The sequence below is a fragment of the Bison bison genome, unplaced genomic scaffold, assembly GCF_000754665.1.
Source record: "Bison bison bison isolate TAMUID 2011002044 unplaced genomic scaffold, Bison_UMD1.0 scf7180017854906, whole genome shotgun sequence".
In the NCBI taxonomy this organism is placed as follows: Eukaryota; Metazoa; Chordata; class Mammalia; order Artiodactyla; family Bovidae; genus Bison; species Bison bison.
The window spans coordinates 11,174-23,452 of record NW_011485479.1 but is presented as its reverse complement, the minus strand read 5'-3'; the positions used below and the strand labels follow the sequence as shown (position 1 = coordinate 23,452).

Genomic DNA, 12,279 nt, shown 5'->3' with positions numbered 1-12,279 from the left:
CCCCCCCCCCCCCCGCCCCCCAACCTCCACACACTCAGGATAGAGGGCAGACCCCAGTTCAGATGCCCATGCCTGCACCAGCTGGGTCATACCCCTGCTTTGGAACCCAGCAACTAACCTCACTGCCCAGCCTGCAGACCAGCTTTTGCTCAGGCCAGCCAGCTCTCAGCCTTCCATGCTCGGGCCCCTCCTTACAGGGCTGGCTGTCTTGCTCACCTGAGGACTTACTGCTGCTGGCCCTGCAGGAAAGCCCAACTGAGCCTGGACAGGCCAGGCTCTCCCCCCTTGGGCCCTGCCCCTTCCACCTCGTCCCTCAGTGGACCTCAGCCCTGCCTGTGGTGACGTGCCCAGAGGCCTGGCAGGTTCCGGGGAAGTACCGTACATGAATGAGGCAGAAGACCTGAAGACAAGAGACACCCCACACCCACTGCTCGTCCCTGGGGAGCCTTGGTGGTCAAAGCTGCCCAGGGAGGTGGCCGGCAGGGCCTGCACACCAGCCACCCACAGCGGCCGACTGCACCCAGCGTGAACAGTGTCTACTCCAAAGCCCGAGTGGAGAGACTCGTAGTTAACATTCCCTGAAGCTTATTTTTTTAGTAGAAATATAGAAGGGAAAAACCAAGTTTATGGATAAATGAGAAGGAAAGTTCTCAGTTTCAAAAACCAATCACAACCCAAAACCAGTATGGGGCGAGAGGTCAATTAACTCAAGGGGGAGTGGAGGGCTCTCTGGGCCTGTGGTCCCTGCCATCCATCTAGGGCTTGCCTGCTGCCCTCTCACCCGCAGCAAAGCACGTGCTCACACGTGGACAGTCCCGTCTCTCCCAAGCCCAGGGCCAGCACACAGCCCAAAGAGGTTCTGTTCCCTGGGCCTGAGGGTAGGACCCATCCCTGCACATTCTGAAACCCAAACGACCCTGTGGGTGCAGACCTTTGAGACGCACACACTCACGTGTGGGCCCCATGTCCAGCCCCTCCTCAGCTTCCAGCTGAGCCACTAGCACGAGGGTGCCTAGGGCCTCAGAAGGGCTCCCTCCACCTGGCCCCCAGCACTTGGGGCTCCGCTAGTCACAATCAATTTATTATGTATTTGGCTGTGCTGGGTCTTAGCTGTGGCTTGCAGGACTTCTCTGCAGCTTTTTTTAGTTGCAGCATGTGGCATCTCGTGTCCGATCGGGGGCTGAACTCAGACCCCTGCACTGGGAGCTCAGTCTTGGTCACTGAACCACCAGCACAGTCCCACTCGGAATCAATTATGAAGCCAGGCCCGACGCATGTGGAGAATTAAACTAACGCATTTACTTTCTCAACGTGAAGGTTACCCCTGCAGATACCTCTGTTGGTTCATTCTAGATGGCGTATGACTTGCACAAACCCTGGTTACACAGCTTTAGCACGCGTGTCCCCACGTCTGTCACAGTGAGGACTGCCCGGCCAGGCCTCGCCTTCCGAGCCCAGGGGAGCCTGATCTCACCGTCCCTTTGCGCCTGCTTCCTCGCTCTCACTGCGAGGGCGACCCCATCATCCAGGACCTTCAACGACTCGCCCTGGCGTTCTGGCCTATCTGCACAGCTGGGGGCGAGGGCCCCATGAGAGCCGCTCTGCGACCCTCTGCCGAAGGGGACGAGGCTGCACCCGGGCCTGCCTGCTGCGTGTACTGTGAGGAGGGGCTGTAGAGGAGGCAGCGGTTCTGTTACATGACAAGACCCTCACAGACACGCTTGAGCTGAAGTGCAAGGGTTCACGCAGAGAATATGTGCTGCACTGTCGTCATGACGGCGCTGACACAGGAACCGGGGCATGGTCTCAACATCCGACGCCACTGGAGCAAGCAGATCACAATGTACCCACGTCATGAAAGACTTCAGGGCCACTGAAAAGAACGCGAGTAGGAATCATATTCAGCCATGAAAAGGAATGGAACTGTTACTGTTATAACCTGGGTGGACTTTGGAAATATTATATTCAATTTGGCAACAGAAAGAAAGTGGAATAAAGGTCCCCAGGATCTGGGGGGCAGGCGGGGGCCAGGTAGGGAGTTAGTGTTGAGGCTTAGTTTCTGTTTGGGGCGATGAAACCGCATGGAGACACATGAAAACACTGTGAGCACACCGCTGCGAGGTGTACATTTAAGGATGGATAAAACAGCAAGTTTTTTGTTATCTATTTTAGAATGAAAACGAATCACAGTCATGAAAGAACAGGGCGCGTTTGTGCGAAAGAAGCAGAAATGTGGAGAACCATTTTCATACAAAGAAAACCGAGTTTCACACGTGAGCGTGTGGGCACAGAAAATCCTAAGAGCCATGCAGTCACCCTCGGACTAGGATGGGAGCCCTTCGTGGACCTTGTTCTGTTTGAATGTTGTTGCTTAGAATGACAGACAAAAGTGTTTAAAAAGTGATGGAACACTAAAGAACAGAAATGACCAAAACAAGGCCTAATGTGACCTGAAGTCTGTCGGTCAAGAGCATGTCTCTTTAGAGACCCAGCAACAAGGCCTTCACTCTGAGCGGCTACGCCCACCGCTGCAAACGGCACAGTGACCAAGCCGGGGTCCCGTGAGCCCTGGGTGAAGGCCATCCGTCCCCGGCAGGCTGTGAGCCCACACCACCCCGCAGAGCTGGAGAGAAGCCGTGCGTCACCAACACTTCACACAAGACAGAAGGATTCATCAGCTTCTGAAGCTGCTCGTCCTCCTGGAAGGGCGGCCGAGGCAGAGGCCGCTGGCTGTCACTGGTCTTTGAAGTTGGCCTTTCTCTTCTCCACAAACGCGGCCATGCCTTCCTTCCGGTCTTCCTGTGGGGAGGAGAGGCAGGGGTGGATGATGACTTTTCCCGGGGCCGGGCCTGCTCACTGCCTGCCGGCTCCTCCCGCCCTCAGCGTCCTCACCCACAGGTTCTGTGGTGGGATCACCTCAAGGGTGAATGACCCAAGTCCCTGACCAGCGAGGGCGGGCCTGGGAATGGGTATTTTCACAGGAAACAGCCCTGCCCTGCCGTGGTGACCGTCCTTCGGGGGCCACTAACCTTCGAGTGGAGTACACCCTCATCTACAGAGAACCGCAGGTGCGTGTACTTGGCCATTCACCAGGCCATGACCTGGGTCTAGTCATGGTCTGTGGCAGGTGGTGTCCTGAGGGTTAGGAAGCAGGACACGAGGAAAGGCTCTACCTTGGCCCTCCTTCCTCACACACACACACACACACACACGTACTCTCAACACATGAGTACTCACACACATGCATGTACTCACACACAAGTGTACACATGCAACACTCACACACATGCACACACACATTCATACCACACGCAGGCACCCACAACACACGAATACACTGACATGTGCACACACATGCACTCACAACACAATACACTCATACCACATGCATGCACTCACACACAAGTGCACACACATGTACTCACGCCACACACATGTACCAAGTGCACACACACACACGTGCACACAATGCACTCACAGTACACACATGCACTCACACACACAGGCACTCACAACACATGAATACTCACACCAGATGCATGCACTCACACATAAGTGCACACAGGCACGTACTCGCACATGTACACAGGCACTCATACCACATGCATGCACCCACACGTGTGCACACACACGTACTCACACATGCATGTACTCAGACCACAACATGCACTCACACACAAGTGCACACACACACAGTATATGCATGCACTCACACCACACATATGCACTCACATGTGCACGCACACATGTACACACACACATGTACACACACATATCTGCACCTCAAGAACCAAAGTCATTTTAATCTTTCTTTTATGAAACACCTATTTATGACTTTCTGATATTAAGAGATGAATTTTAGTGACTATTAAAAGACCGACTTCCTTCAAGTTACTGGCAGATACCCTAGAAAATAATGTGCCAAGGTTTCAAGTTAAAATATATTCGATCCCCATTCCAAGTAACTGGAACAATCTAGGAAAATTATGGGTAAATAGACTGCCTTTCAAACACACGAACTGCTATTTAAGTGTGCAATTCCTAAGATCTTTTGTTGTCAGGAAGCATTTAACAGGAGGCTTCCTATGTGCTGTTTTGGATCTGTCAGGAATTCTCTGTTCCTTATCAATTCCTGAATACTCAGGAATTAAGAGGAGAGGCAAGCCTTTCCCAGGGGCTCAGGAATCCAGGTATTTCCTTCATTAGCGTTTCTATATGGTGATAAGTACCCTCCTCCTTCTTGTGAACCATACAGTAAAAGTGATTGTTTACAACTCTGTCTCTCTTTAATATGGATCGCCTGTTTTGTTGTCTGGAATTGTAGTCTTTATCTTTGCTGAGAGTAACTACCTTGTAAGACAGTACACATGCCCACACCACGCGGTGAAAACGCCTGTGCTCACACCACGCGGTGAAAACGCCTGTGCTCACACCACGCGGTGAAAACGCCTGTGCTCACACCATGCGGTGAAAACGCCTGTGCCCACACCATGCGGTGAAAACGCCTGTGCCCCATCAACGCCCTGGTCCCGTGTTGTTCTCTCTCTCTCTCTCTCTTTCTCCCTCTGAGTTCACTTTCCAGCCCGGGCTTCTAAGACCCTCTTGAGAAGGTGCTCTGCGCCTTCACCCCATCGAGAGGGCGCCTGAGGCCTCCGTGAACAGAGCAAGCCCCGTGCAGGGCCTTTATTGGCTTTCTGTGTAAACCAAGGAATATCAGCCTCTTTCTCTCCTTTACTTTCTTATCATCGACTCCAGACCACCAGGTTCCGGTCCATTAAAGGACCTCAACATTTTGTAATAAGAAGTAACTGTAGAAGTTTTCGTCCTTTGAACTTCCACACACTGTGCTGTTTATCTGCTCAGTCGTGTCCGGCTCTGTGTGACCCTGTGGACTGTAGCCTGCCAGGCTCCTCTGTCCTTGGGATTCTCCAGATAAGAATACTGGAGTGGGTTGCCATTCCCTTCTCTAGGGGATATTACCGACCCAGGGACTGAACCAGGTCTCCCGCACTGCAGGTGGATTCTTCATGGTCTGAGCCACCAGGGAAGCCCCGTTTATTTGCAAACATCACTGCCCAGCTACAGGGAGGCTATGAGCTCTGACCAGAGAGAAACGGTGATAAAATCTACAAGCAAGTCCAGAACTTTCACGGCTAGACCATGTGATTCCCCACGTGAACGAGGCTACTCACGGTGGCAAAAGTTGAGTAGAAGAGCTTCTTCTCCAATTTAACGCCCTCAGCTAATGTCATTTCAAAAGCTGAAAAAGAAAACCCTGCAGTGAGGACCTGAGACACAGACTTGGGAGAGCACAACTTTTTCTAGAGGTGGGAACCAGCCTGGGGACCGACGTGCACTTTGATGTCGTGGGATTAAAGTGCAGCCTCCCTCTCCAGGGTGTCGCCCCAGCTGCAGCCCAGTGAACAGCTGCTCCCGGGCCCCCTGTGTCCTGTGTGGGGACTGGAGTGGAAGGTGGGATGGAAAACTCTGTCCAGTCAGGAGGGGGCTGAGGAAGCCCAGGAATGTGGACTCTAAAAGCACGACAAATAAGTTTACGGATGACACCGAAAACGGAGCTGTGGGCAGAACGGAGCGAGGAGCGAGGCCCAGGTGCGTCTGCAGCAGAGGCGAGGGGGTGCGAGGCTCGTGGAAGCTTTTGCGGCAGCACCTGCAGCCAGGCCCCGTGACCCGTGCCAGGCGGTGACAGGCGCCCCGGGCCTCACCGCACGCTCCACGCACTTAAGGCTGAGCCCAGGGAGCAGAGACAGGGTCGGGGCAGCACGGCCCTCCAAGGACACTCACTGCCCTCACAGGCGGCACAAGCGAAGGAACAGCCTCACTCCAACGCTGAGATGAAATCGCTGTGCTAACATGCAAACAATTCTCAAGAGGGGTGGTCAGAGCTGCTCTGCTAGCCAAGAGTGGCTGCTGAGCCCAGACCCTCAGCCGGGAGGGCGCAGCTGCCCCCGCCTCACCCCTGGACGGTCAGGCGCGGCTGTGGTAGAGAGGAACCTTTCTCCCAGGTCCTGCAGGGGACCCTCCCGGGCTGCCTCTGCTCGCCGGCACTGGCCCCCAGCCTGGCCCAGTTCTCCGGTCCTGCTTCCAAGGGGAGCTCAGACCAGTTCAGCAGAATTTGTGAGCGAGCAACTAGAAACTAGAATGCTACAAAGAGCCAAAATCAAAATACTGAGAGTCCTAACAGTTTTTGTCCACATCAGTTAAGATGCACAATTCAGACACCAAACTGTCAAGCCTCGCAACTACTCCTGTGCGGCCTCTCCACCCTCCTCCCTACCTGCGTTCACTGATTCTTTGGCCATGGCTGTTACAATTTTAGAGTTGCTGGCAATTTTTTCTGCACATTGGATGGCTTCTTCAACCACTGTCTCGACAGGAAAAATTTTGCTTACGAGACCTGCAACACAAAAGGTAAGCGTGTGGAAGCAGCTGGTTCTAGTTCTGTCACAGCGCAGGCCTCCAACAGACACAGGAAAGGTCCTCAGCGTCCCCTGGTGGGGCTGCCACCCTTGGCTGTCGAGGTTACGGGGCTCGTACAGTCAAAGGTCGCTGAGGGGCCAGGGGAGGGCCTGCCTGCCTTGGAGACCCCCACTGTTCAAGTTGGTTCTGAGAAGTGGAATGCTTTCACTGTTAGTCTTTAATCCACGTGGACACCTGAGTCACTCTGCTGTGCGTGGTACTATTTCAAAGAGACACAGGCAGTGAGTATCCTGGACTCGCAGGACACCAGGAAGCTCTGTGCTGATCACTGTGGGAGTCCCTGGGTGAGGCCCTCCCCTCTCCACCCAGCTGTCAAGGGGGCAACTCCACGGGGCGGCCCCACCCTGTACCTGCTTGCTTGGCATCCTGGGCTGAGATCCGGTCACCAGTGAGGACCATCTCCATGGCCAGTGACTTTCCGACGGCACGGGTCAGTCTCTGGGTGCCGCCGGCACCTGCAGGGGCAGAGGGCTGCTGGGCATGCCTCTCTGTGGCCAAGAAGCCACAGACATGCTGCTGGCAAGTGTCTAGGGCCGGAAGACCTACAGCACTCGGTTAGGGGGTGGGCAGAACTGGGGGAGACCCAGACATCACAAGGGAACCTCCTTCCCACACTCAGGCCCCTGCCTCATGCCCTGGGCCCCTTGTACCAGCGCCTCTTGTGCAGGAGTCAGACTCTGGATGGATGCGTGGAGCTCGCAGACCCTGACCTGACCCACCCTGGGGGGCAGCTGGGGGCGGCCTCCGCTCACAACCGGCTCTGCTCCCAGAGTGGGACGAGGGCACGGCCCCTGCCTCACGGGCCTGGGGATGCGCTCCTCTCAGGCTCTTCGCGTCTAGCCCTACGTGGACTTCGCCTCCACGGGCCCTGCTCCCCCTCCCGCCCACTCAACGACCTCTGACTGGAAAGACTGGTCTGCCCATTCACCTGCCCACAGTGAACCCCAGGGCTGCCAGGGCGAGGCAAGCGGCCACCTGAGGGAGGCACCCACGGTCCAGCAGACTCGGGCGCTACCTCAACACGGTGGGGACCTTGGGCACTGGGACGGGAAGAGCCTGGTGGTCACCCTCAGCGGACCCCACCCTGCTCACCGCCTGGCCCACTGGCCTGAGAGAGACCCTGGGCTCCAGGCTCCACACCCGGGGTAGAGACTTTGTGGGGACACAGCCTGTAGCTCTCGTCAGGTGGGCCGAGGGGCAGAGGCATCACTGCTGGCCTACTGCTCCCGTCGCCCTCCCGTGGGGGATATGATCCCCTGCTCTGAACCTGCTGAGGCCACGGGTCTCGCTCTGGCCACTGAAACAGGAGCCCTCAGTGCTGGCCCGTGGTCACCGTGTTTTCTTCTCTGAGATGCTGACCTACAAGGACCCACCACGGATGCTCAGCAGCAAGAGTCACTGCGGTCGGAAGCCAGTGTGTGGCCAGCCCAGAGGAGCCGGCAGGGCTCCAGGCCCCAGGCCGCGCCCCGCCCCGCACGGAAGGTAGTGCAGCCAGGCTCACACGACAGTCCCACTGTTTCTGTCTGACGCTGAGACAGCCCAGATGCCTGGCAGAGGGCAGATTTCGGCCGATGACTTGAAGAGCTGACTCTAGAGCCTTTACCTGGGATGGTTCCTATTAGAATCTCCGGCTGCCCAAACTGGGCTTTCTCTCCAGCATAAATGATGTCACACATCATAGCAAGTTCACAGCCACCACCAAGCTGCAAAACAAGAGGCACCGCAAGAGGACCCCAGGTAAAAATCACTCCATTTGCTCATTTAAATTTTCTATTAAAAAGGAACACGGTCTGGGGTACAGCAGATGTCAACACAGAGATGGCAAGTCAGGTAACTGTTTCCATAAATTATATGCACAGTTAATTCTGCCAGGCTTCTGGCAAGGGCCAGACAGCAAATGCTTCTGGCCTTGTGTGTCCTACATTATCTATCGTGGCCACTCCACTCGGCTGAGGAAGCTAAAAGGCAGCCAAGAGAGGGGAGGACTGAGAGGCCGCTGTGTTCCAACACACTCTGCCCGCTGACCCGCTCACCCGAAGGAAGCTTTACTAAGGAACCATGAGTTGAAAGGTCCTTCTCACTTCTGTAAAGGCCAAAGCCAGTCCCAGAGCCCCTGAGTCATCCAGGTGCCTGCAGGAGACCCCGACGCACCAAATGGGGCACCCAGAGCTTTCAACAGTAGCAGGAGTTAATTCATAAGGCAGTGCAGGTTGGAAAGTCATCAAAACTCCACAGAAAGCCAACATACGTGCCCTTAGCCTTGCAGAGGGGGAGATGGCTCCTGGGGAGTCTTAGGGACCATGCTGAAGACTAGGGGGCTTTACTAACAGGGGAATCCAAAGGCCAACAGCTGAAGCCCCTCCCACAGAGCAGATGCTAAACGCCCTTTACAGGTCTTGGCTCTTTTGTATCACTGAACGAGATACAGCCTCCTCCAAATAAAAACCGGTGCTACTGTACAAATACAGTTCCTTCGGGTGCTCTGAGTGCAAGGAGGTGGCGTCGGGGGAACACTCACGGCATAGCCATTGACAGCAGCTATGACTGGCTTCTTAAAACGTGTGAGCTGGTCCCAGTGGCTCAAAAACCCGCCAGAGTAACAGTTCTGGAACGTGACGCTCTGCATTTCCTTGATGTCGGCTCCAGCTGGGTGGTGGGAAATGACGTTCCAGTTACAAGAGGCAACTGCTGAGTGTTCCAAGGGGAGAACCAGGGCTTTGGGGAAAGGCCACATGGACGCACAGCTGGGCCGGGGGCCCAGTGCAACGCCGGGCAATACGAGGTGGCGGAGTAGCGCAGAGGGACGTGGACAGGAAACAGACCCGGGGCCAGGGAAAGCAGGGCTCGCTCTCTAGTCCCTCTCACCCGGGACCTGCCTGCCTCTGAGCAGGCTCAACATTCAACACCAGAGAGGCCCCTTCAAGCGGCGCAGGGCTTGGTCTACCTTATGTAAATAAATCCCCAAGTTGCAGAACTTGCCTGATGCCTTCATGGAGGTATAAGGCTGCCTGCCACACCACAGGTGTGATCACATATCTGGTGGTCTGCCACCATGCTGAGCAGCTCACCTGCAAATACCTTCTCCCCGCCTGTGAGGACAATGGCCCCCACGGCTGGGTCTTCCTCGAAGGCCTGCAGTGCCTGGTTGAGCTCCACGATCAGGCCGTTGCAGAGCGCATTGAGGGCCTTGGGGCGGTTCAGCTGGATCAACCCCACGTTGCTGTTCCTTCCCTTCTTTGCTGTGATGATGTACTCAAAGGCTGCGCCTGGGAAGAAACGGGAAACCGGGATTTCCACTAACAGGCATCAAACTGGGGGATGTATTCCGCCACTGGACAGGGTGACCCCGACACCTGAGGGCCCTGCCCAGTCCCTGGTGCTGCAGCTCGCACTGCATGGGGGCCTTCTGCAGGGCTCTCTGCTTTCACAGATGTTGGAATGTTTCCTTAAGTTAAGACAGCCCAACAGCCCCAGCAATGACCAGCAGCCTTCCTTCTGAATGTCTTGGTTGGCATCTCCCCAAACCTGTGCTGGAGACGCCTGGGATCCTGTAGAAACAAGAAACGAGGAAACTCCCTCTTTAAACATGCCAACTGGGTGAAGGGCACACAGGCAAAGGGCAACTGCCAGACCAGGAGGGGCAGCCTGCTCAATCCTGGGAGCCAGAATGACCTTGGTAGGGGGAAGCTTATCCAAGACAGCTGCTTCCTTGAACGGGGTACCTACCCGGTGGGCTTGCTGGGGAGTGTCTGAAATCACCCATGTGTAGGCAGCATCCCCCACACCCCACATACAAGACCAAAAAAGACTGCTGGGTACAGGCCAGGATGCAGAAGCAGGTGGTCAAAAGGAACTCAGGGAACATCAACACCAGTTAACAGCTAGGTTAAGTGGACACACAGGTGAAGGAAGAGGCTGCAGAGACTCGTTCCCAGAGACATGGCCAAGACTTCCTGGGAAATACGGGGTGGTGGAGGGGCGGGGGGCGGGGTGTACCCGGCTGCCTGGGGCTGGGGCAGGCAGAACCTGAGGGAGAAGCAGTGGACCTGGGAGGCTGGGCAGGAGCCACCACAGGACAGCACGCGCGACCCCTTCCAATTGCAGATGCGCGGAGCGCGCGGCCTCTCAAGTCTGAGGGCTTTCACTCCAAATGCTGAAGTGGCCAGAGGTCTTGGCACTCAGTCCCGAGTCCCCGGGGTCGAGATGCTAGTGATCCCAGGGCTCCGCGCGCTCAGGAAGGAGGTGGTGGGCGGGGGAGTCAGGCTGGACGCTTCTCGGCAGGGGCGCGGTGCGGCCCAGGGGTCCCGGCCCGGGGACTCCAACCACGGCCCGCCCCCGCGGCCCCCGCACTCACTCGAGGCGAAGGAGCGCTGCACCGGGCAGAAGAGCCAGGGCCGCAGCGGGGCGCGGACGCGGGGCAGCAGGGCACGTAAGGCGGCCATGGCGCTCGCGTGGACAACTGTGCCCTCCGCCCGCTCGCGCGGAGGGCCCGCCCCGCGGAGCCGCCCCCGGCAGCGCCAGTCAGGGCCCGCCCCGCCCACCGGCCCGGGTCGCGAGACCACGCAGGTATCGCGAGACCACGCAGGTATCGCGAGACCACGCAGGTATCGCGAGACCACGCCAGGCGGCGGAAGTGGGCGGGGCGACGGGCCTGCGGTTTAGGGAGGAGGGGGCGGAAGAAGGGTTCCGGAGGATAGGCGGAGGCGGCACAGGGCTGGGAGAAGGGTTTGGGATGCAGGTCCTGATCCTTTTCCCGCCTGTGCCGCCTCAACCTGTAGGAATTGTTGACTAAAAAGATGCACGATGTGAAAGTTTCAAGTTAAGTTTTATTTGGGGCAAAATGAAGACTGCGGCTGGGGGAGACTACCTCAGATAGCTCTGAGAAATTGTTCCAAAGAGGCAGTGGGGGAAGGTCAATATATAAGATTTTGGCGAACGGGGAGGTCACTGCAATCAAGTGCTCACTTTACAAAAGTTTTTCTGTTAGTCATGAGGAGCTAATGTCAGGGTGAAGGGATTTGGTGCTTTTCTAGATTTGAAGAGATGGAAGGACTGGGGTCATGAAATCAGTTTCTGAAAATACCTGTGTAAAGACCTGTTACACCAGTTTCCCTGGAGCACACAGTGCCTCACTCTCCACCCTGAATGAAGGTCGGCAGCTGCAGTAGCACAGGGTTGGAACTCCGCAGACGCAGATGGCAAATGCCCTTGTTCAGTCGCTGGCAAATGCTCTTGGCAAGTGCCCATTGGTAGTTGACAGAAGTAGCCCCGGAATATCTGAGAGCAGTTGCTCCGGGGCTAGCTGAGCCATGCGGGTGGGAACTTGCGTGGCCTGCTCTCCTCTGCCCCCCCAGCCCGGGGCCTGACGACTTACAGCTGGTTGGGACACCCGAATGCCAAGAGGGACCGCCAGGGGCTTGTGCGAGTGCACTGGCCCACCCGTCCATGGTGCTGGCCTGCAGGGCTCTTGGCGGAGCTGTCCGCCGGCCTACACTACCTTGGTCTTCTCTACTCTAGGCGCAGGCGTGCCCTTGACCTTTGGCCCTTCCTGCTGTGTCTCAGGCTGCGGGACAGGCAGGGTGTGCCCACTCCTGAGTGACAGGACCTCGAGCCACAGCTGGGTCCTGGACTCTGAGCTGGAGGCAGTGGCTTTCTAGCCAAAACTGCCTGTGGACTCCCTGTGACCTGAAGTCAGAGCTCAGGGCAATGTTCAGGTGTAACCAGAGAAAGCCAAACTCCCTGACAGGGTGTTTGCAGGACACCGAGCAAAGGAGTTTGGGC

At 56.5% G+C, this 12,279-nt stretch overlaps 1 protein-coding gene across 1 annotated transcript; it reads right to left on the bottom strand.

The window, feature by feature from the left end:
- Nucleotides 1-2,128: 2,128 nt before the first annotated feature.
- ECHS1 (enoyl CoA hydratase, short chain, 1, mitochondrial) lies at nt 2,129-11,009 on the bottom strand. Its single transcript, XM_010857564.1, has 8 exons — nt 10,853-11,009; nt 9,567-9,764; nt 9,017-9,144; nt 8,102-8,201; nt 6,849-6,953; nt 6,296-6,415; nt 5,193-5,260; nt 2,129-2,799 (listed from the first exon to the last, which is right to left on the bottom strand). Exons 1-8 carry the CDS (start codon nt 10,938-10,940, stop codon nt 2,734-2,736), a joined length of 873 nt encoding a protein of 290 aa, XP_010855866.1. The 5' UTR covers nt 10,941-11,009; the 3' UTR covers nt 2,129-2,733.
- Between the last annotated feature and the right edge of the window lie 1,270 nt (nt 11,010-12,279).